Source organism: Cimex lectularius, unplaced genomic scaffold, assembly GCF_000648675.2.
Source record: "Cimex lectularius strain Harlan isolate CLEC.00 unplaced genomic scaffold, Clec_2.1 scaffold131, whole genome shotgun sequence".
Classification (NCBI taxonomy): Eukaryota; Metazoa; Arthropoda; class Insecta; order Hemiptera; family Cimicidae; genus Cimex; species Cimex lectularius.
The window spans coordinates 345,614-371,276 of record NW_019392685.1 but is presented as its reverse complement, the minus strand read 5'-3'; the positions used below and the strand labels follow the sequence as shown (position 1 = coordinate 371,276).

Genomic DNA, 25,663 nt, shown 5'->3' with positions numbered 1-25,663 from the left:
ATTTAATAATATATTAATATTTTTTAAGTTTTATATGGTGGGAAATAATTAAAAATATTAATTTTTGTTTAACTTGCCGTTTACAATCATAGCTGAACCGGCCAATCAGATCGCAGGGATTGGCGGATGGACGACCGGCAGAGATCAGGTCGATCGCCCCTGTCCCGGTGCGACGCGTTTCCAACGGACCTCGGCCATTTTCGCCTCAGCCTTCGAACGGACACGACGTTGCTCTTCATCAGGGAAAATCAGGGCAACGATGAAAATCCCAGGTGGGCTTTTTCACTGAACGGTGGATTTCGTCCATCGGTGAAAATTTGAAGAAAACAGTAATAGGTGAGTTTAATAATTATTGATTCGATTCGAACATGATGCCGGCCTAGCTGGCGTGCCCTCCAACCTTCAACACGCCCTAACTGCTAAAATGTTATGTATTATGTTGTTACTTTTACTATTAGAAACATCATAAGGTACTATATCAAGAACCAAACTTATTTCTATAAAATAAATCATTATTTAAAAAATAACGTGATTTGTTCTACCGGAATGGCGGACCGCGTGTCGGCCATGATCCTAACCTTAAAAATTAAAGAAAAAGTTTTTTTATTCTTTTATTTTTATCTGTGTTAATTTGTTATTTTCACTTTACTTTTATATAAAGAAAAAAAATTTGTGGAATAAGTTTTTTTTTCAACAATTTTGTACTTCACCGGATCGCCAGGCGGTGCACGTGGTCCCTTTGTTCGGATTATGTTAAAGCATATAAAATAAAGCATATTTAAAACGTTTTGTTCGTTTATAAGGTAAAATTAAGTAAATATTGAATTCAACTTCACTAGAACCTAATAAATTTAAAAAAAATGTTGAATATCGTTTCGGCTCTTCAGTTTCGCATGACCTCCTATTACATTTGTTCTTGGCAACGGGCTTTTTATTCGTTTATAACGTGAAATTATACGAAACTTATTTATGCGAGGACTAATTTTTCTTCTAATTTAACATTAATTTTTTTTAGCGATCTCTCATAAAAAAGGGAATGGTAAATATAAAAATGAAACCTTATAAAAGTATAAAAGATAACTTCGGAACTTATTATTTTTTAATTAAAAAGAAATTTACAATGAATGGCCTCTGTAAAAGGGGAAACAAAGTAAAAACGAACCGTTACCACCTGCTCTGAAGAACTCTTCAATCTTTTGTGTTTTCGGACTATTTTGGTATTTGGAGTAGGATGCGACTGGTACGATCCACAGAAAAACAAACACGAAAAATATGAACTTCCTCCAGAGTTCAGTATATATTCTGCTGAACTTTTTGGCATCTTTAAGGCAGTAGAATATGTATACGAAGATGTAAAAAGTGAATCATTATTAATTTTGTCAGGCTCAAAAAGTTCCTTGGAGAGTTTAAAGAATTGTAACCTTAATTCAGATAACAACATGGGTAATTAAAATAACCGTTAAATCGTCAAAAAGAGTGAATATACAGTTCCTGTGAGTGTGTGGTCATTCCGGCATCAGGGGTAACACTAAAGTAGACGGTTTGGCGAGAGAGTCCGTACTAGATGGTGAATTATCTCCTATCCCCATTCCCTTGCAAGATGCAAAAAGTGCAATTAAGACCCAAAATTTGATAAAGTGGCATAAGTATAGTGAAAGTATACAAACCGGAAAATTCTATACTCTTCTATAAACCCTCAGTTGTTAAAAAGCCTTGGTTTCAAAATGTTCCATTTTCCAAGAGGGATATCACAATTATAAATAGGCTTAGGTCTAATCATGGAATTTACCTTCATAAAATAAACCGAATGATCAATTTACCTTCATAAAATAAACCGAATGATCAATGTAAATGTTGCAAAATCCCTGAAGACTTAGAATACAAGAATCTGTTCAGGGTAGTTGAGAGGAACTATTTTTTGAATAGGTTATACGGTATGAAGGAAGTGCCCAAACACATAAACTATGTTTAGCTTTGAACAATACTGTAATATATGGACATCTACTAGATTTTGTTTATAGATGTAACATGAAAATTTGAAATGAATTCCTTGCCTTAACTAGAGAGGACTGTGTCTGTTGGGCTGGGCGCAGCTGGCTTGTCTGTGGTGGGCGGGGCTCCTTGAGCAAGTTTGGCTCTGGGGATTTGGGAGATGTGGACTTTTCCACATATCTTGATGTAATGTTTATATCCACATCGCCAAAACGGACCTTTGTAATGGATTTATAATTAGACCTTTAAGTTTGAGAATATGAGAGGAGAGCCCTATCATTCCCTGTTCGTTCGCTGCGGCCGGGTTGGTGGCGTCTGGCTACTGGTGGATGCATGGCCCTGAAGGTTGGTTCGTTGGCTTGTATAACAACGAGGCAAAAAAAAAAAAAACTAACTCTTGGTATTTTAGATGTTTCACTAGTTTCAAAAGGTTTTTTTTTATTTATTTACATATTTGGTACAATTTCTGAAGTGGTCGATAATGGAGATCTAGGTAAAATATTTTAGTACATCAAAACCAACTCTCAACTCACATGTCAACCAGTATGTAGGTAAAAATCAAAAACCAGTTGGAACACTTAGTTTTTCGAACTTTTTTGACATTTTAGATGTTTCACTAGGTGATAGGTGGTAGAGCAGCGGTGTATCTAGCCGAAGGTCGTGGGTTCGAATCCCTCTCGTGCCATTAACTTTTTTTCATCTCAACTAAAAACCTTAATTAATTTTTCATAAATATAATTTGTGCTAATTAACATTTTCCACATAAAATCTTGCGCCCTTCAATCACCACCTTGTGCCAGTTTTCATCAAGAACCACTGTTGAAGATAGTGAAATGCCAAAAAGAGGTCAACCAGGAATGTTTGACTCAAATTTATGCAATTTTGTAAAAAAAAACCCTTTTATTATATTTTAAAAAAATTCTGCATTTGTACAAGGGATGACAAACACNAATACTTACGTATATGACATACATTTATAATGATGCAATGATTAATAGCTGTTCAGACACTATCGAGATTTGGAACGCTTTCGATGTACTTTTACCTCGAAGGACTAGTCGTCTCGAAGATTAACCCGAAGGCTCTGTCACCACGAACTTACGACAAGCCGTTGGCCCATTGTCGGTAGATCCGAACAGTGAACCTACAAAACAAAGCGTAATTTAAAAAACTAAGATCACCTAGATTCTTTAAATTTGGCCATGTTTTTCTATATTTACAATGCTAAAAAGCAATATTATCAATATTTTATGGTAATACTTATGTATACGACATACATTTATAATGATGCAATGATTAATAGCTGTTTTAGTTTCAGAAAGTATTTTTGTCATATTTTCTGAAGCGGTTGGTATGTGAGATCTAGTTGATAACGGTAAACGCTTCGGTCAAAATTGCTCCGTGTGTCACCGCCCTTATTGTCATCGCCACAGTAATTTAAATTACTGTTCTTTAAAATTTTGAAAAGACTCGCTTTTTCATAATTCAGTACATTTGATTAAAGCGTCAAATAAATAATTTAAATGTCTGCTTATGACAAATTCGACTATATATTAATTATTGGAAATAATTGTTTCTATTCTTTATGCTTTGGATTTTCTTTGTTTGCAAGAGAAAGCAACAAGGTGGTTATTTTATTGGGATTAAACAAGTTATCATTTAAACTGCACTGAAGGACTTGATAAATTTAATATTTTGAAATCATTTGTTTGTCCAAGAGATGAATGTCCAACACTAATGGAACTTAAGTTGATTCAGGTTGTCATTCAGAAAATAAATTAACAAATTTGTTTAAAAATCAAACGTTATAATTAACTGAACTCCTTGTATTGTATCAAGGGTATCATTTGTAATTTGTACAAAGGATGACAAACTCACATGTCTGCTGATTGAATATGAGGACAAACCTGCAGTTCTGATGTACAAATTTATTTGGCCAATTAAATTGATGTTTAATAAGTCTTGCACCCAAATTCTTAGCCTCAATCAGTTCAAGTGAATTGACAATGAGAATGAATCTTATCTTTATTCTCTATATTATTTCACACTTTGATTTAAAAAAAAAATCTTCCATAATAATACAGGGTCTTCACCAGTCATTCAGAATTTCCTTCCTTTGACAACAGCATTAACGTTTTAATTTGGTTTTTTAAAATTTTAATTTGTTGCAATTCACTTTGAAAAAACAACAAAAAAACGTAAAAATATTCAATTAATCAACCTGCATCTTAGAGTGGATGAACTTATGTTGAACTGAATCTTTAGTTTCTAGGCCAAAAGTTACAAAGTTGTTAAATTAAGTTGAATAAGGTACCATTTGGGCAAAGCTTAACTTTTTTTAGTTACATGTACTTCCTTTGGTATAACGTGAATCAACCCAAATGAGTGCAGAACCTAAAGTAGTTTAAATGATGATTTTAAATCATAGACCTGTTCTGGAAATTTGATTATGATAAACATAAATCTGATGAACTATTTATGCAATTGTTTTCTCAGGATTTCTTATGTTTAGTTTGTGGTGGGATAGTTTTAAGTTAATGCAATATAACGTGAATCAACCCAAATGAGTGCAGAACCTAAAGTAGTTTAAATGATGATTTTAAATCATAGACCTGTTCTGGAAATTTTGTTATGATAAACATAAATCTGATGAACTACTTATGCAATGGTTTTCTCAGGATTTCTGATGTTTAGTTTGTGGTGGGATAGTTTTAAGTCAATAGTTTGGCCTACATTATATCAAGAATAAGATCCAAGTCGTTATTCACATATCAGCTTTATTTATTTCTTATCAATTGGATAAATTTACGTGAGCTTAGATAAATTATCCATCGGTTGACCATTTACAAATCTAACAGGTTTTGTTGCTCTTTTCTCTTCCAATTACAGTAATAAATAATTCCAGGATTATAAAAACTCTAAAATTGAAGTTTAGAAAGTACACCTGTTTTTCTTTTCTTTTTTTACCTGAAAAAATTCAGGATTAACCCTTTGTGGATTTCCCTTCAAAGAGGTTCCCTTTGATAATACCCTACATTTAACTGTTAACTCCATTGTTTGGTGGAAATTCCCAAGCTTTTATTGGTCTCACAGAAGGACAGTCCGTTCAGTTGAGAACGAGCATAACTAGTAAATGGATGAACTTTTAAAAATAGAATATAGGTTATTCAAGTGTCTTAAAATTTTTAAAAAGTTAGGCTCTATCATTTGCCAAATAATTAGAAAAAATGTCTCCAATTTATAGTTTGTTTATTATAAGTAGGAATACTTAACAAGAAAAAATTGATACACACTGTTAGATAGCATTGTTTATATGTTTAATTTGACTAATATTGTATACATCCATATATGTTTAGCGGTCATAATTTGTGAGGGTCGTATGTTTTTTGTAAATAGGGGAGGGACACTATCGCTTATCAGACAAAACTTTTAAGTTGGAGAAAACCGAGGGACGGTGACTTTTTGCTGTGAGTCAATACCTTCTTTTAAATTTCCCATCCTTATTTACTCTATTTTTACTTTTTATGGTTGAATCTTTGTTTTTAAACTTTCATTCATTAATATTTCAGATCAGATACTTTTTTTTGTTTAAAATAATTGTTATTGTGTAATAAACATGGAGAGGTTCTGTCGGTTCCATTCTTATTTTTGAATAATTTTACCACACAGTTATAACAATCCTCACAAATTGACCGTTGAATTATTTCAATTAATTACACTTTTTATCTAAAGTCTTGTTGAGATAAAAAAGCTGTCACGATAACTCAAGTGGTTAGAGCAGCGTGTTTTGAGTCAAAGGTCATCGAACCCGCTCGTGACTTTAACTTTTTCATGTCAACCAAGACTTTAGGTAAAAAGTATTATTAATTGAAATTGTATACTTTTTATTAAATGGTCTTGTTGAATATTGTGCAATGTTTTACAAATATTTTTTACGGGAATTGCTGCGGCTGGGTTGGTGGCGTCTGGCTACTGGTGGATACATGGCCCTGAAGGTTGGTTCGTTGGCTAATGTATAACGAGGCAAAAGAACAACAAACTCTTTTGTTATTTTAGATGTTTTACTAGTTTCAAAAGGTTTTTTTACATATTTGGTACAATTTCTGAAGCGGTCAATAACTGAGATCTAGTTGAAATATTTGAGTACATCAAAATCAATTCTCAACTCACATGTCAACCAGTATGTAGGTAAAAATCTAAAAACCAGTTGGAACACTTAGTTTTTCGAACTTTTTTGACATTTTAGATGTTTCACTAGTTTCAAAAAGTATTTTTGGCACATTTTCTGAAGCGGTTGGTATGTGAGATCTAGTTGAAATATTTGAATACATTAAAACTCCAATCTCAACTCACATCAACCAGTACATAGGTAAAAATCTAAAAACCAGTTAAAACTTACTTTTTCGAACTTTTTTGGTATTTTAGATATTCCACTAGTTTCTAAAAGTATTTTTACATATTGGGTTCATTTTCTGAAGCTGTTTCTGAGATCTAGTTGAAATAATTGAATATATCAATACACCAACTCGCAGCTCACACCTTAACTGATAGGTGAAGATCTCTCAACCCTCTCAAAGGACTGGTTATTAGAGGTGACTATGGATAGAGTGTGGTTCGTAGACGAGTGCAGAAAAAAGATTTTTTTTAAAGAAAGGTTTGGCAAAAAAATGGCGGCCAAAGTGTTTGAGAAAGTGAAATTAGTGCCTTGAGTACATTCATTCAAATACAATGTTTTTCGTTTACCTAATGTTACTGTAAGCTCTATATCTCTTTGGCTAAGGAAGTGAGGACATTAGAGTTGGCACTATTTTTACTTTTTGTGTGGGAATTAGGTAAGGTTAAAAAAGTTAATGTATGTATTTATTTTAACACTGGCCGGATTGAGTGATTAGTGAGCCTCATTTCAAATTCTAGTTTTTTTTCCATTTATCTATAATGACACAGCAGTCTCCATATCCGTGATGTCTGTTTTGGTCTCTTGTCCCAGATTTCAGGACTCCTGGTCTTCAGTTGAAACGTCTCTGCTTTGCCCCTTCCTCATTTGGGTCCCAACTTGCCTGGTTTTGTCATCAGAACCCGTCTCTTTAGAGTCCCTACTGATTTGATATTACAATCCTCCCGTTTTATTTTGGTCCCATAAACAAGAGTGCAAAGAAGAAAAAGCAAATTCTTTAGGCCAGGTGGTGTGGTCAATGCCCTTCTTTCGCTGGTTTGGTCAAGACTGACTTACAGATGCAACACCCGCTAATTCACTGTTTCCTAGTGTGGGGGGCCTACATCCCACACGTGGGAGGGAGGACAATTTTGAAAATAACTAGTTTAGAATTTTAGTCAACTATATACCAATTCTCATTCATCATTAAGTTGAAAAATCATCGAGTATAGCTTCTGTTCATCATGAAATAGCTGAATTTTTGTATTGGATCCCTGGTTATTCCAATTTTCTTGCATTTTGTGCTAGTTTTCAATTTCCCATAATAATTACTGTCTATATCTTATTTTCATGGTAAGGCTTATTGTCATCGCCACAGTAATTTAAATTACTGTTCTTTAAAATTTTGTAAAGACTCGCTTTTTCATAATTCAGTACTTTTTATTAAAGTGTTAAATAAATAATTTAACAGTGTCTGCTTATGACAAATTCGACTATATATTAATTATTGGAAATAATTGTTTCTATTCTTTACGCTTTGGATTTTTTTTTTGCAAGAGAAAGTGACAAGGTGGTTATTTTATTGGAATGTAATATATATTAAGCAATTAGTCATTTAAACTGCACTCAAGGACTGATAAATTTAATATTTTGAAACTAATGAAACTTAAGTTGATTCAGGTTGTCATTACATTTGTGGCTTCAGAATTTACTTCCCTTACAACAGCATTAACATTTTAATTCGATTTTTTTAAATTTTAATTTGTTGCAATTCACTTAATTCACTTTGAACAAGAACAGAATCTTAAAAATATTCAACTAATCAACCTGCATCTCAGAGTGGATGTATTTATGTTGAACTGAATCTTTAGTTTCTAGGCCAAAAGTTACAAAGTTGTTAAATTACGTTGAATAAGGTACCACTTGGGCAAAGCTTAACTTTTCTTAGTTACATGTACTTCCTTTGGTATAACGTGAATCAACCCAAATGAGTGCGGAACCTAAAGTAGTTTAAATGATGATTTTAAATCATAGACCTGTTCTGGAAATTTTGTTATGATAAACATAAATCTGATGAACTACTTATGCAATTGTTTTCTCAGGATTTCTGATGTTTAGTTTGTGGTGGGATAGTTTTTACCATTGAATTATTTCAATTAATTACACTTTTTACCTAGTCTTGGTTGAGATAAAAAAGCTATGTCACGATAACTCAAATGGTTAGAGCAGCGCGTATTGAGTCAAAGGTCATCGAACCCGCTCTGGACATTAACTTTTTCATCTCAACCAAGACTATGTAAAAAGTTTAATTAATTGAAATTGTATACTTTTTATTAAATGGTCTTCTTGTTGAATATTGTGCAATGTTTTACAAATATTTTTTATGGGAATTTGCAGATTACAACCCCCTCCAAAGGTCTGAGGAGAGGAAGCCATGTATTTATACAACTTGACACTGCAGAAGTCAACTGCGATTACCCATGCGGTCCACGGCAGTTTTTCTGGGACGAAACAGCAAGAGATCCTTGTGTCGCGTGGGAAGTCTCTTGAGCTGCTCAGACCCGATCCCAACACCGGCAAGGTCCATTCACTGCTCACTATCGAGATATTCGGCGTCATACGTTCTTTGATGTCATTCCGTTTAACCAGCGGGAACAAAGGTATTTCATTTGACTCAACTGGCTGTCGGTTATTTTATAACATTTGTTTTTCTATGTAGATTATGCTGTAATTGGGTCAGATTCTGGCCGTATTGTCATTCTTGAATATAATCCAACAAAAAACGTTCTTGAGAAAGTCCATGAAGAGACATTCGGGAAAAGTGGGTGCAGGAGGATCGTTCCAGGTCAGTATTTGGCGGTCGACCCGAGAGGAAGGACTGTTATGATCGGAGCGATTGAAAAACAGAAGATTGTTTACATCTTGAACAGGGACAGTGAGACAAGGCTTACTATTTCAACACCGTTAGAAGCACACAAAAGCAACACACTTATCTACCACATGGTTGGTGTGGACGTTGGTTTTGAAAACCCTCTTTTTGCCTGCTTGGAAATTGATTATGAGGTTCTAACTTTAAAACCTTACTTAATATTCTTACTTAAAACTGAAATAAATATACTTACCTCTGCTTTTTGGTTTTAGGAGTCTGACAACGACCACACGGGTGAAGCTGCAAGCAAGACACAGCAGACATTAACATTCTATGAGCAAGATTTGGGATTGAATCATGTTGTGAGAAAATATTCAGAGGCGCTCGAAGAACATGCCAATTTTCTCATTTCTGTTCCCGGTGGGCATGATGGACCCAGTGGAGTCCTTATTTGTTCTGAGAATTACCTGACATATAAAAACCTTGGAGAACAGCATGACATACGATGTCCGATACCTCGAAGACGAGTAAGTCTTCAAAAAAGGATTTCTAAAATTAATTTGACATGATGAAAAAATTATGGGAATTTAAAATGATTATAATGATTATCAATAAACTAAAAAGCTAGAAAAGTAGAACTGAATTATAATAAAAACGACTACAAAACTTCCTTAGAAATCTATTAAACTTTTAATTATTTATTTTTGTTTGTAGAATGATCTTGATGATCCCGAGCGTGGCATGATATTTGTATGTTCGGCGACGCACAAGACCAAATCTATGTTTTTCTTCCTCGTTCAAACTGAACAGGGCGACATATTTAAAGTGACACTTGAAACAGATGAGGATGTGGTCACTGAAATCAAACTTAAGTATTTCGACACTGTTCCGGTTGCCGCAGCGATGTGTGTCCTGAAGACAGGTTTTCTTTTTGTAGCTTCTGAATTTGGCAACCAGTAAGTTAAATTAAACACTATACCTTTTATTTACACATTTGTGTTAATACCATGTTAATTAATATTTGATTTTTCCCATTGCAGTTATTTGTATCAAATTGCTCATCTTGGTGATGATGATGATGAGCCTGAGTTCAGTTCAGCGATGCCTTTGGAAGAAGGTGATACATTCTTCTTTGCGCCTCGTCCCCTGAGGAACCTCGTACTCGTGGACGAGATGGATTCCCTGTCTCCCATCCTTGACTGTAAAGTCGCTGATTTAGGCAAGTTTGAGAAATCAAGCCATTTAATAAAAGCGAGACTAAAGTTGTTGATTTGCTTTTACAGCTGGAGAGGACACACCACAGCTATACATGGCATGCGGCCGCGGGCCGAGGTCGACTTTGCGAGTCCTGCGTCACGGGCTCGAGGTATCAGAGATGGCTGTTTCTGAACTTCCAGGTGCACCCAACGCAGTCTGGACAGTGAAGAAGAGGTCTGATGGTGAGTTTGATTTTTAATTAAACAAAAGAAAGTAAAAAGGAAAACATCACCTTTTCCACTTTGTGAATAATGGTTCAAAGTTCAAAATAATTTACAGCTGGTGATTAAATATTTTAATCTTGTTTGTTAAAAAAAAAAAACTAAAAAAAAGTTCTTATCAATGAGAGACACCAGTTGTTTTTATTTTTCAGGTATCTTGGTTTTCGGATAATCATAGGATGAGGTGAGTTTTTACATTTTTAAAAAAGATGGCGGGGTGTAAGCTTTTATTTATAAATAATAATGAGCGGCCTTGCAATTTTTAATCGAAACCTGCAATTGGCAATCGCCTTGTGCTGTGCCGCCAGTTGTGATGGTTATGCCCCAGTGTCAAATACACTGGAGTGGCCATGGCTTCGTAGAGAAATTTTTGTAAAAAAAAAAAGCTCTGCATATTCCATCGCCTGGTTGTAAGCCCATCGGGCTGTTATCGATCAGTCAGACCATGTTGTGAACATAAATATAAAAAATAAAAAATAAATAAAAAACTTGGCAAGCTGTGTTACTCTCGACTAATTCCTATTTATCCTGAGTGTCAAAGCTTGCCTATATCAAATCCAATAATGCATCCACACTATCGATCTCAACATGATTTCGAATAGTACTAAAATGTTGGGACAGTTTTCAATCATATGATAAAAGCATAAGACCTTTAAGGGAAGGGAGGACCCCACAGTCGATTTCTTCCTCTGCTTTGCCATTATACCCACTTAGCATTTTAGGAATTTTTGTATCTATTAAACCAAACTTTTAGGGCTTATTTACAAGCATCTTCGAGATATTAAAAAAAAGCTGAAATTTAAAAAGATATTAAAACATTGTTTAAAAAACCAAAAAAAACCCCTGTGTTTTCATTCAGTTGGGATTTTTTTTCTCAGAATCTGTGAGGTCCAGTTAAATTCAGCTCATCAGAGCATTTGTAGACAATGTTCAAATATACAGAAAAAATTTGAGTGTAAATCGAATCGGGGTGGAAAATTTGTGTTCATAAAGTTGTGAAAAGGACTTAATTTGAGAATTAATTATTTATTTCATTGGAGAGCCATTCATTTGAATTAAGGGGCTGCCCAGCAACTCTTTTTTTTCTCTCTCCCAATTCAACTTTTACTTATTGCCATTTCTGGATCGATTTCGTTCTTTCTTGAATGATTCACTTTTAGGTTGGTAGAGTTTACATTTTTAACCTTTCTCTTTTCCAGCCCGTAATTCACTTCCAAAACAATTGTTCTATACGAATGTGTTACTGTATTGAGTGAAAACCTTTTGTATTTTACATCTGTTTTTGAGTGTTTATGTAAGTTAAGTCTTTTTATAAGGTTTCTTATAAACAAAAATGTGTTTGATTTCACCATCATCATTTTAAAATATTAAGAAAATAAAATATTTCACAAAACTTATAATAAAATAGTTCTTAAGTATATAATGTGTTAGGAGTTGGAGTCAAAAGTTTGTGCCAAGTGCTCCCCCCCCCATAAAAAATACATTCCTAGTTGATAAAAATATAAAACTTTACCAGTAAATGCAGAACAATGTGAACTTCATTTAAAGCATTAAGAAAATGGATTTTTTTTTCTTTTTGACTGGGGTCTCTTAAAAGTAAAAGTATGCGCTGAGGTATCTCCTGTTCATGATGCTATTAATGAATGGGTCGAAACAGTGCTATAACAAATGTGATATCATCGTTAAACATGAGTGCAGGAATCTCACATGTTTTGGTTTTAATTCACAACATTAAAATTTAATAAGTAAACGTATAATTTAATTTTTTGAGGGGATTTAATACTAAAAATTTAATTCATCTAACACTTCCTCTTATGGTATGGAATGAGCCTGAAATTTGATTGTTTTTGATTACTCCCATTTTATATCCTTACCTGCCAAATTGAGGATGGCGAGAAGCCAAAAATGAGGATAGGCTGACTAAAATGATGGGAATTAACCAAACTATATAATTTGTGCTAATTAATATTTACCACATAAAATCTTGCGCCCTTCAATCACCACCTTGTCTGCTAGTTTTCACCAAGAACCACTGTTGAAGATAGTGAAATGCCAAAAAAAGGCCAACCAGGATTGTTGGAATGTTTGACTCAAATTTATGCAATTTTGTAAAAAAAAACCCTTTTATTATATTTTAAAAAAATTCTGCATTTGTACAAGGGATGACAAACACATTTTTGCTGAATAAAAGTTGAAGTTAACCCTGCAGTTCTGATGTACGGATGTGTACCAAGTATAGATGCTAATTTTGTTAATTTATTTTTATTATAATGGAATAAAAAAAAATATGTGTGTGTGTGTGTGTGTATATATATATTATATCATTGCTAGTCCAATCGTGGTTTCAGATTTTGATGTTAAAATGATTTTTCCTCTTAGAAAAACAAGGCTTTGTAAATCATCCTTCTACCCGAGGCAATTTGCCAGTTGATTTCAGCTGTGAACCTACAGTATTTCCCAATATGTGGTGATTGGTGGCCATTAGTCGATGATAATTCAGAAATCGTGAGTTGCGGTCTGGTGTGATGCAGGTTTCAGAAAAACATTTTCTTTATCGTTTCAACGTTTCCTTATACAAAAATGTCTTTCTATACAAACTTCCTTCCCCACCCCTTCAAAATCCAACATGTATAAACATAAAACAGCAATATCTCACTGGCACTCAACATCGCCTAGTTGTAGCCCATCGGGCTGTTTCGATCAGTCAGACCATGTGAACATAAATACAAATTAAAAAAAAAAAAACGGCAAGCTGTATTACTCTCGACTAATCCTTATTTACCTGAGTGTCAAAGCTTGCCTATATCAAATCCAATAATGCATCCACACTATCGATCTCAACATGATTTTGAATAGTACTAAAATGTTGGAACAGTTTTCAATCATATGATAAAAGCATAAGACCTTTAAGGGAAGGGAGTTCCAACGTTTCCTTATACAAAAATGTCTTTCTATACTGACTTCCTTCCCTGCCCTTTCAAAATCCAACGTGTATAAACATAAAACAGCAATATCTCACTGGCACTCAACACGACACACAAGAATGGCACAATTACGCAGAAAACAAACACTGAGTGAGTAGAAATACTTTGATTGTATATAAAAAATATTTGTTGTATTGTAAAAATTCACTTTTTCCACGTCATACATGTTTTTGTTAAATTTAAACAATGTAAATCCCAGGCCCTGAAGATGATCCCAATAAAGATAGAAACGTTGGCACGATAAAGAAAATGTTTTTCTGAAACCTACATCACACCAGACTGCATCTCATGATTTCTGAATAATCAATATTTACAATGCTATAAAGCAAATATTATCAATATTTTATTGTAATACATATGTATGCAACATACATATATTATGATTGCTTTATAATAGCTGTTTGGACACTTATCGAGATCATTGCCACTTTCGATGTACTAATACCTCGAAAGATATAATGGTCTCGAAGATTAAACCCCCAAGGCTCTGTGAACCTACTTCCGTCAAGCCGTTGGCCCATTGTCGGTAGACCAAACAGTGAACCTACAAAACAAAGCGTAATTTAAAAAACTAAGATCACCTAGATTCTTTAAATTTGGCCATGTTTTTCTATATTTACAATGCTAAAAAGCAATATTATCAATATTTTATGGTAATACTTATGTATATGACATACATTTATAATGATGCAATGATTAATAGCTGTTCAGACACTATCGAGATTTGGAACGCTTTCGATGTACTTTTACCTCGAAGGACTTGTCGTCTCGAAGATAAACCCCGAAGGCTCTGTCACCACGAACTTCTTCCGACAAGCCGTTGGCCCATTGTCTGTAGATCCAAACAGTGAACCTACAAAACAAAGCCTAATTTGAAAAACTAGGATCACCTAAATTCTTTAAATTGGGCCGTTTTTCTAGATTTTTACCTTCCCCCCCTTCAATATGGTGCCAGACATTCAACTTGAAAAATAGTCGGTGGCTTGGAAAGCCCTAGGGTCCATCCTGATAAATGTATGACACTACATTAATTTTTTTTTTTGTGTGAATAAAAATTTGTAGAAAGACAGATATAACATAACCTACAATATTTACAATTCTATAAAGCAATATTATCAATAGTATATTATATATGTGTATACGATATACAATATATAATGAAGCAATGAGTAATTAATAATTATTACAATTATAATTTAAGTATAAATTAATAATTGTTATCGAGATTATTGGCTCTTTCGATGTACTAATACCTTGAAAGAAATGGTTTCCTCTCGAAGATTAATCCTCAAAGGCTCTGTCATACGACTTCCGCCAAGCCGTTGGCCCATTGTCGGTAGATCAAAACAGTGAACCTACAAAACAAAGTGTAATTTAAAGAACCAAAATTGCTTTGAGATTGTTTAAATTTGGCATGTTTTTCTGTATTTTTACCTTTTTATGTTTTGGTGCCAGAATTCTTATATTCAACAAGTACAATAGTGGGTTGCTTGGGAAGCCGAGTCCATTAAATATAAATACAATTCATTAGTTTTGTAATTTTTTTGTAAATAAAAATTTGTAGAAATCCAATATCCTATAGGCAACTGGGTTGTAAATCAATTGCAATGCCAGTGTTCAAATATTGGTAAATCAAACTAACACCGGTCTATCCTCCGACTGCAATAAATTATTTGTCAGTTCGGCTAGGGCAAGCCGGTGTACAAATAAGTTTAAGAACTACTGCACATCTTACACATTTTAAGATTGATTTATTTAAATGTCAGTTTTAAAATAAAGATGTGCAAAGATGAAACTCGCTTTGTCGCCTCCGTTATTCAATTATTCGAAACCGGAGTGAATCAAAACGAGACAATTTTTTAACATTCAAGATGACACCAATGTCAGCCACAATGCCAGAAGGCAATCAGGTTTAAGATGGTCCGTAAGCAGTTATAAGAACTCTTGTCTTGAATGTATTAGTCTTGTGATAATTAGTTAGGTTTTCGAAACCTGCGGCTGGCAATTGCCTTGTGCTGTGCTGCCAGCTGCGATGGTCATGTTCCTCGTGGAATACGATGGAGCGGCCATGGTTTCGTAGAATAAGTAAGCTCTGCATATTCCATCGCCTGGTCATAGCCCGTCGGGCCATTACTGATCAGTCAGACCATGCCGTGAACAATTACAAAAAAAAGTTAAAAGATTTTTAAAAAAATTACTTGATATTTTTTAATATTGATGTTTTAATAAAAATTGCAAGGTTCAGGCTCAATTTTAGGCATTCCAAGACAAAAGAAAGAAAAATATGAGGTTTAATGTTCCAAGTGTTCCTGTTTCAGATGAGTTTGACGCCTACATTGTCGTTTCTTTCTTGAGTGCCACTCTTGTCCTTTCAATTGGTGAAACAGTCGAGGAAGTTGCGGACTCCGGATTTCTCGGTTTCACTTCGACATTGGCCTGTTCAGCATTGGGAGATGACGCTGCAGTACAAGTAAGTCTATTTTTTATTATATACCTTAGAAACTCAGCATTTTCTTATCACCCGGCTCAATTTGATTTGAGATCGGACGGTTTAAAAATGCAATAGTAACGAGTTTGAGAAAAAAAATTATAAAACAATGTTTCCATATGGTTTTAATACTTTTTTCACATTACATTTTCTAATTTCATAAAAAGTATTTCAAGTTTTGAAAGTTTGAGACCTGCAGCTGGCAATCGCCTTGTGCTGAGCCGCCAGCTGTGATGGTTATGTTCCGTGTCTTATACACCGGAATGGCCATGGTCTCATAAAAAAACTTTCTAGTGAAAGCTCTGCATATTTCATCGCCTGGTCATAGCCCGTCGGGCCATTACTGATCAGTCAGACCATGCCGTGAACAAAAACAAATATTAAGCTAAAATGTTGAATTTTATATTGTATATAATAATGGATAAATAATGTAGTAGTTTATTACAATAAAGTTGTACTTAATTAAGCTCCCTTATTGATGTATTAAGTTCATTTAGCTAATTTGCTTTTAATTGAAAGAAGTCTAGTAATTGTATGTCTTTGAAAGTCCATAATTTTATTTTTATTGTTTCCGTCAAGACGAAATTTGTTGACATAATGATACCCACAAAATGCACTTAAATGAGTCGCAATGATTATAAAGAATGGCTATCTGATTGACAGATTCAAAATAAGCATTCTTGTATAAAAAGTACAATAAGTTTTTCACATTTTAATAAATTCATAAGTGTGTAATATGCATTATAAAGCCAACATTTTGTCTTAGAAAATAAATGACATCATTGTACTGGATGATAATGCTAAATCAAAGTTTATTCTCGTTATTTTGAGTTTTCTTTTTTGTTATATAAAAGAAAATTGTTGATGGAGTACGGACAAACCCCCTTATCCGAATTTTATCATGAAAATATTGGAATTCATAGGAGTTTTCCCCCATCGTCTTCCATTCTTTATGCTAGATGTACCTAGTCCTGCCATAAGTTCTGTTACAAGAAAAAGGGCCATTAGGGGATAGAGAAACTAGATAATTTGAAAAAGAAATTTATTTTTAAAAAATCAATATTTTTTAAGATTGAAATAAAATAATATTACTCAAAATGACCACCTTTTGCCTTCACACAAGCTTTTAGTCTTCGGGGCCAATCATCTATGGCAGTACGCAACACGTCTTGAGGAAATTTCTCAACTGCTTTTAGCAGAGTGGACTTCAGGCTCTCTAAATTGGCGTGTTTCCTGTGGCAAGCCATAAGCTGAAGATGGGCGGGGCCACACCTTGTAGTCCAGAGGATTCAAATCTGGGCTTCCCGAGGGCCAATCTGAAGCCTTAATGAATTCCGGAACATTCTCCTCCAGCCACTGCGGAGTTGTTCGGGCCTTGTGCGCAGGAGCTGAGTCCTGTTGGAAGACCCAATGAGTTCCGGAAAAAAGAGTAGTACTTAAGGGCTTTACTACTTTCTCAAGGATGTCTTCTTGGTAATTTTTCGCCCTTGTTTTGACTCCTTGCTCACAAAAATGGAGTTTTGTGGTGCCAACGTAGCAAACTCCCCACCACACCATTATGGAAGCAGGATGATGGCCTCTTTCTACCCTTCAGATTTTTTCCTGAGCTTCTAGAGAACTCTAGCATAAACCTTGTCATTTTGATGGTTAAATTTTTCCTCGATGGTAAAAATTTTTTCATCGGTAAACAAGATGTTTCGATGAACTCCATCGGCGTACCGGGTCAACAAAGCCTTGGCTCTTTCAACTCTAATTTTTTTTAAAGATACTGTAAGCCTTTGTCCTGTCATTCTACGGTAAGCACTCATCGAAAGATTGTCTTTTATGATGCGCGACATTGATTGGGAAGAAATCCCCATTTCTCTGGACAATATTTTTTGTTTTCATAGCAGAGTTCTTTGAATTCGGTTTTCAGCCGCTTTGATGGCATTTTTCGTCCTCACAGAGTGAGGACGGCCGGACCTTGGTTTGTCTTTAATATATAGAGTATCTTTGAAGCGATTTATGGTGCGCCACACAAACATTCAATTTATTCCTAACGATTTCAGCGTCTTGAAAATTTCTGATTTTGATTTACCTGCCTTGTGCAGTGCGATGATGGCATGACGGTTTTGTTCAAGGGTGCGTTCCATCTTGATGTTATTAATTCTCAACAACAACTGAGTAAAAGAATTTAGCATTATATCAAAGGTAAACAATAGGCAAGAGAGCAAGGTTCGCAGGGATTATTTTCAAGGTGAATGATTGTAACAGAACTTATGGCAGGACCTAGGTATAATGTGGCAGCGTATCATGAGCCCGGGTTGTATACACTGGTGGCGTAGAATAATGAATAATGTTAATATTGAATAATAGAATAATGTTAATATTGAGACATTGTTGGTATCTAGCGGCCACTGGCATTCCAAATATATTGGAATGTTATTGATGTTCTCATATAGAAAACCTCCAGGCTCTAGAGAAAATTTGTATGACAAGCCGTTGGCCCATTGTCATATGAATAAAACCAGTGTTTCCTACAAATAAAGAAATATATGTATTCCGTTTGTTTAGAAACTCTTTAAGATGGTTATCACCAACTGTTTTGCAAAAAATGTTAATATTAAGACATTGCTGATGGGTCATTGGCCTTTCAAATACACTGACAGTGAAAAAATAACACCCACTAGTAATATAACTTGAATATTAAGACATTGCTGATGTCACCACTGGGTCATTGGCCTTTCAAATACACTGACAGTGAAAAAATAACACCCACTAGTAATATAACTTGATTTGTATATATTTTTATATATTAATAAAAGTTTCACGTTTTTTAATGTTTGATTGATCTTTATTTAAAAACATAAAAAAAGTAAATTGCTAAAGGAAATGAAAAAAAAATCAAAAAGACGGACGGATAAAATTTGTTTTAATTTCGCTTTAGATTTTTAATTAACATTTCAATATCACTTATTTTCTCCTCTTGCCTTAATTACATCTATAAGACGCTTCTGCATACTTTTTTACCAGTCTGGAAATGACTTTTTGATAGAGGTTAGCCCATTCTTCACGAAGAGTCCTTTCAAGATAGTGGAGTGTATCAGGAAGTGATAGACGTGCTTTTACTCGTCTTTTGAGGTCCCATAAATGTTTGAGGGGTTCAAGTCTGGAGAACAGGCTGACCAGGCTAACTAAGACCCTGATGGTATCCAGTTGAAGGTTTGAACTATGCGAATGACACATGGATGGGCACTATCTTGCATTGGAATAGGATTGTCGTCGATTTCATCCCGGATAGGCAACGCATGATGTTCTAAAATTTCATCCACATAGCATGTGGCCGTCAAAGACCTTCCATGAAAATAACCAACTCTGTGCGACTCCATTGAAATTCCCATCCGCACCATCACTGAGGAGCTACGTTGAAAGGTTGGTTCTGGGGAAAATTACAGGCTTATACCTTTCATTTCACCTTCTCCACACTCTTTCACGCCCATCTGGAGATTGTAGAGCCAATCTACACTCATCTGTAAAAAGTACAGCAGACCAATCGTCCAAAGACCAATGGCTGTGAACTCTTGTGTTCTGGTCCTCTGTCCATACCGATTTAGGAAATTTGGATACCTCGAATTTCCTGGAGCTGAGGAATCGCATGAACAACAGTACGGTGCCGGTTTCGCAAAATTCTCAAAGTCAAAAAAGGTCATCCTGTGGTTCTGTTATCATAGAGCGTCCAGAACCGGGCCGGGGGCCTTCTATGGTAGGGTCCAGTTTCTTGAAAAGTCTTGTTACGTAGGGAACTCCGATGGCAATAGCCGTAATGGAACTCATCAATAAGGATTAAGTGTGTTTACCTCTAGTTGATATTCCCAATTTAAAACATAGCGTAAACAAATATCTATTGGTAAAAACAATGAGACCAATTAAGGGCAGATTTTCTTTTATCGAAAAATCAAAGATCACTTGGGTGGAATTTTTTACCTGTCAATATATATTGGAATGTTATTGGTGTTCTCATACAGAAAATGTAAAGGCTCTGTTTCAGTCCTTCATACTGACAAGCCGCTGGCCTGTTTTGAAATGAATCGGTGAAACTAAAATTTAAAAAATCATTTATATGTATAAGGTATATATTTTATACCTCAGATAAAAAAGGGCTTTTATTTAAAAATAACATTGAACTTTTTTTTGTTTTGTTAACTTCCAATTTCTTCCCTTCCTTTATTTCTTATCCTTCTTGAACCTAAGGGAATTTAAAAGAAAGGCCAACCCCTGCCTGCCTTCTATCACGAGAAAACTCTTTTTAAAGAATGCCATTTATCCGAATTTACCTTGAGCTAATTCTTTTCTTAACTCCAGATTTTATCCCGCCTAGTTTTGTTGTATTTCTTGACAATTACACATGCAGTTCTTAGTACAACCTACCATCAGTAGATAATAGTATGTAATTTTTGCTACTAATAACTAAGGGAATGTTTTTATTATATAAAATGTTTTTCATAACAATCATAATGTAATGTTTTAATTTTTATTCTTCTGAATATGAGGTTTTTTGCTTTGTTTTTAAAATGAGTGCTCATGGTAGTGATTGTGAAGAGATTCAGATAATGAAAATATTTACTAATCAGGTCAATCCTACAAGTATGTGTGCAGTATGTAGTAAAACAGACTCTAGTGTCACGATTCTTCTGTCTAATTGTCAGCTGGCCTTATATGTGACATCTTCCTTCAATACCTACCATTCTCAACTTAAATTTTAATTGATTTATTATTTTTATATTTATTTATTTACTTGTACATTATGTTATGTTTTTTACATTTCTAAATGATATGTAAAATGCTTTAATGGATTATGCAAATTTTATTTGTCAGAGTTAAATTTTTGTTTGTAATTGAGACGCCAATTTGTCACATAAATAAATGCTAATTTTAAAAAATACGAAAGAACTAATGTTTCATAAAGTATATAAATCAGTCACTTCACAACGTATCACGAGGCCAGCATCTGGCAATTGCCTTGTGCTTGTAGCCAGATGTGATGGTTATGCCCCCTGTAGATTATACCGGTGGTGGCCATGGACTCGTAGAACAAACTTCACAAGAAGACTCTGCATATTCCATCGCCTGGTCGTAGCCCGTCGGGCCATTACTGATCAGTCAGACCATGCCGTGAACAAAAAGAAAATGTTACATATAAGTATATATAAAGAATATGTTTTGAATATTTTATTTCATCATAGTATAGCTTTATAAATTGTAATTATTACAAGTTGGTTACATTTAAGTACTTTACTCCCTCCCTTTATATTTAGACGAATCTTGTTGACATGATGATACCCAAAAAATGCACTTATATGAGTTGCAATGATTATAAAGAATGGCCATCTGATCAGCAGATTCAAAATATTCCCATGTGCTCTGATAGATAAACATTTATCTGTAGTGATAAATAGAACTATTAAATTAAAGAAACTATTAAATAAAAATAGGTTTTAAGAATAAATTAACAATATGAATGTGGTCCTTGTGTTGCTGTAAAAGAAGCATTCTTGTTACAGTGTCAGGCTGGACCGACATGATCACCGTATTTTCAACCCTTTTGTACTATGTTGTGCCTAAGATATTAAAAAATGCGGTTACAGATAAAAAGAAATATTGAAAAAAATTCTCTTTATCATCCACCAATCAAAATATTTTTTTGATTCGGTCAGTAAACAAGAGTAAATCAAATTAATGAGTTAAATTCATGACGGTTTGAATTATTTGGTCGTCAATAATTTTAACTTGTACAGTAAATAAATTGATTAATTGTTCAACAATCTAATATGGGTTTTGTTCGAATTTTTAATTCGCAGGTTTATCCAGACGGTGTTCGTCATATAAGGTCGGACAAGAGGCTTGACTGGAAGGTATCCGGTAAGAAGCAGATTGTTAAATGTGCTGTGAACCAGCATCAGGTAGTCATCGCACTGACTGGCGGTGAGATAGTCTATTTCGGCATGGATGCAACTGGTCAGCTAAAAGAGTATAATCAGAGGAAGCAGATGCCAGCTGACGTTGTATGCATGGCATTGGGGAATGCACCGTCCGGCGAGTCAATGTCTCGATTCGTCGCCGTCGGACTTGCCGACAACGCCGTCAGGATAATATCTCTTGACCCAACTGTAAGTCCTTGCCTAAAATATCATAAAACTTTTTTTAATTTACTTTTTAATTTTAGAACTGTCTTTCAATACTTTCGATGCAAGCCGTCCCTGCGCCTCCAGAGTCATTGTGCATTGTAGAAATGGGTGGCGGTGAGAGTTCAAGGGCTACGCTCTATTTGAATATAGGACTGCACAACGGTGTACTCTTGAGGACAGTGCTCGATCCAATCACGGGCGATCTGGTCGATACAAGGACAAGGTACTTGGGAACAAGGCCTGTCAAACTTTTTCCAATTACCATGCACGGACAGCAAGCAGTAGGTATCCAAATATTTATTCTCTATTTAACATAAAAGTGGAATTGAAATAAATAAAGCTACCTTTTTAAAATAACAATGATTTCTTTTTTAATGTCATTCCGTGTATTTTCTTTTAAATTTAAGTTATCAGCTTTTTAAAATTAAAATGATGATAAAAACACAGACCTGTTCTGAAAAGGTTTTGAATGAAAAGTGTATTCTGACACAAGAAACTATTTAAAAATAGTTTTAATTTTTTAAACTGAATTTGCTCGTTTATGAGTTTGCTTTTTTTCTTTTAGGTTATTGCAATGTCAAGCAGGTCGTGGCTTAGTTACTGTTACCAGAGCAGATTCCATTTGACTCCTCTTTCTTACGACTCATTGGAGTACGCTTCCGGCTTTGCGTCTGAACAGTGCCCAGAGGGCATCGTGGCCATATCTGCGAATACACTTCGAATCCTTGCCCTTGAGAAGCTCGGTGCGGTTTTCAACCAGGTATCTTTCCCCCTCGAATACACGCCACGCAAGTTTGTCGTTCACCCTGAGAACGCCAACCTCGTCATAATTGAGACTGAGCACAATGCTTATACCGAGGAAACTAAGAAGCAACGCCGCATCCAAATGGCCAAGGAGATGGAAGAGGCCGCCGGCGAGGATGAAGCGGAGATTGCAAAAGAAATGGCAGAGAACTTCCTGTCCGAAGACCTACCTGAGAGGACTTATGGTGCACCGAAAGCCGGCAGTGGAATGTGGGCATCGTTAATTCGCATCATGAACCCAGGAACCGGTAGCACTGTTTCTACAACCCGACTGGATCAAAATGAAGCCGCAATTAGGTAAATGATTGCATTAAGTTAATGAGAATAATGACATTTTTAATACGTATCATTATATTATTGTATTAAAAAATCAATAATTTTAATAATTACAAAATATAAAAGATGTCATTATTGTTATTTGGAATGAACATTATGAAGTGTTCTTTTATGATGAGTTATACACTGTCCGTGTTTCAGATGAAATGAAATGATTTGTAAAATGTATCTGAAAATTTATTACAAACATTTTACTCGTAACCCAATGAAAATACAAATGGTAAATAAGGTGCTAATTTTGTTTCAGCCTGGGCCTCGTGCGGTTTTCTAACATGCCTGAACATGAGCTTTTCCTCGTCGTTGGCGTAGCAAAGGATTACCAACTCAATCCACGTTCAATTAGTGCTGGATTTTTATATACTTACAAGTAAGTTATGAATAAAAAATTCTATATCACCAAATTATATATTTAAAAAAATTAATATGAACATTATGAAGTCAAAATAATTAAATATTATATATTTAAAAAAATATTGATATAAATTTTTTTATTAGGTTTGTAAACCAAGGTATGGAGCTAGAGTTAGTTCATAAGACACCGGTTGATGAGCTGCCAACGGCAGTCTGCTCGTTCCACGGCCGCGTGTTGGTCGGCGTAGGTAAGCTGCTCCGTCTCTATGACCTAGGTAAGAAAAAACTTCTTCGAAAATGTGAGAACAAGCACATACCAAATATGATCGTCAGGATCGAGTCGATGGGCCGGCGGGTCTACGTAAGCGATGTCCAAGAATCTGTTTTTCTTTTACGGTAGGATTTGATTTATTTTTAATCTAGGGTTTTTTTAAAATAATTATTTTTTTGTGTGTAAAGGTACAAAGCTGCAGAAAATCAGTTAATAATTTTCGCAGATGATACACAACCGAGGTGGATTACAACAACTGCTATCCTTGATTACAACACTGTAGCGATCGCTGATAAATTCGGCAACGTCGCTGTTGTTAGTATTTATTTATACACAATATTTAAAAAATAAATTCATAAAAAAATTATTGATGTAAAAATTTTTTTTAGATACGCTTGTCCAGCAATGTCACGGATGACGTTGACGAGGACCCGACAGGCAATAAAGCCCTGTGGGACCGTGGGCTGCTCAACGGGGCGTCTCAGAAGGCAGATTTCGTCGCTAATTTCCATGTCGGCGAGGTCGTGACGTCATTGCAGAAAGCCACACTCATACCAGGAGGGTCGGAGTCTCTAGTGTACACGACGCTCTCTGGTTCCGTGGGTGTACTGGTGCCCTTCACGTCGCACGAGGACCAGGACTTCTTTCAACACCTCGAGATGCACATGCGATCGGAAAACCCACCTCTGTGCGGTCGTGACCACCTTTCCTACCGTTCATATTATTTCCCAGTAAAGGTAATTATTACATTAATCCATGTATGTATTTAGTAGTCATATAAATTGGCCATATTAAATATTTCAATTAATTATACTTTTCATCTCAACCAAGACCATATAATATAAAATATAATTAATATAGATAATTATATTTTTATTTTTTACTTTAGTTTCATTTTGTATTTGTCAAACAATAATGCATATTTGTTTTGCTTTTGTAGCTTGAGATTTTGCCAATTTTAATATAATATATTATTTTAAAGATGTAGACGTCTTAATTTTGTAATTTTATTATAGCCAGTTGTTAACTATCTTAATTAAGAATTTTTGCTCTTTATTTCCAGAATGTAATAGATGGTGACCTCTGTGAACAGTACAACTCGTTGGAGCCATCAAAACAAAACACGATAGCAGTCGAACTGGAAAGAAAACCGAATGAAGTTTCGAAGAAGCTAGAAGATATAAGGACGAGATACGCGTTTTAAAAAGCACCTTGTGTTTCCTCACTCCCTTCACAAATTATTTTTTATATAAAAATACGCTACTTTCTTTATTTAAAAAAAAAAAAAAAAAAAAAAAATCAATAAAATGTATATTAGTCTTTTGTAGGCTTCTTTTTTTATGTGTGGTGTTTTTGTATATATATGTAGATTTTTATTGTCTTTTTTCTCTTTTTTAAAATTAGAATATATATATTTATTTTTAAGTTTTGTTGCTATTTTGTTTTGATTTGTTGCGTTTTATCATCAGGTGTTTGTATTACACCACACGTGTGGAAGAGAAAATTTTGTTTACCTTGTATTGTATGCTCTAAATAGAAAGTTGAGGTGGGTACGACTGTGCTGAGCTGTCACGGCAATCACCCAGGATGATTAGGACATCCTAGCTCCACATTCAGGGGACTCTGCCCTACTTTTGCTTTTGAATGGACTCACTTCGGTTGTACATATTAAGACAAACTAAATTTGTAATTTTGTAAATATGTAATTTTATCTTTTTTTATATAAAAAAGTATTTAGTTATAATTTGTTTTGATTGTTAATTTTTTAAACAT

General features: G+C 34.6%; 1 protein-coding gene across 3 annotated transcripts; it reads left to right on the top strand.

Moving 5' to 3' along the window:
* The first annotated feature begins 151 nt into the window (after window positions 1-151).
* On the top strand, window positions 152-25,189 carry LOC106662946 (splicing factor 3B subunit 3). Of its 3 annotated transcripts, XM_024225736.1 has the most exons (16): window positions 153-336; window positions 8,543-8,805; window positions 8,865-9,208; window positions 9,287-9,541; window positions 9,729-9,970; window positions 10,055-10,233; window positions 10,298-10,453; window positions 15,795-15,946; window positions 21,802-22,110; window positions 22,167-22,409; window positions 22,694-23,229; window positions 23,516-23,635; window positions 23,764-24,015; window positions 24,079-24,205; window positions 24,280-24,627; window positions 24,954-25,189. In XM_024225736.1, exons 2-16 carry the CDS (start codon window positions 8,580-8,582, stop codon window positions 25,092-25,094), a joined length of 3,630 nt encoding a protein of 1,209 aa, XP_024081504.1. In that variant the 5' UTR covers window positions 153-336; window positions 8,543-8,579; the 3' UTR covers window positions 25,095-25,189. The 3 variants fall into 3 exon arrangements, with proteins under 3 accessions (XP_024081505.1, XP_024081506.1, XP_024081504.1); XM_024225737.1 differs by lacking the exons at window positions 23,516-23,635; window positions 23,764-24,015; window positions 24,079-24,205; window positions 24,280-24,627; window positions 24,954-25,189 and having other exon boundaries at window positions 152-336; window positions 22,167-22,413; window positions 22,694-23,163; XM_024225738.1 differs by lacking the exons at window positions 21,802-22,110; window positions 22,167-22,409; window positions 22,694-23,229; ... (3 more) ...; window positions 24,280-24,627; window positions 24,954-25,189 and adding an exon at window positions 10,645-10,676 and having other exon boundaries at window positions 152-336.
* Window positions 25,190-25,663: the final 474 nt, after the last annotated feature.

Excerpts from the sequence above, each read along its gene's own strand:
- LOC106662946 (XM_024225736.1), top strand. The coding sequence starts at position 8,580 with ATGTATTTATACAACTTGACACTGCAGAAGTCAACTGCGATTACCCAT. Across the intron at positions 9,971-10,054 it reads GCTTCTGAATTTGGCAACCA|TTATTTGTATCAAATTGCTC; the intron begins GTAAGTTAAATT and ends TTCCCATTGCAG. Across the intron at positions 22,111-22,166 it reads TAATATCTCTTGACCCAACT|AACTGTCTTTCAATACTTTC; the intron begins GTAAGTCCTTGC and ends TTTTAATTTTAG.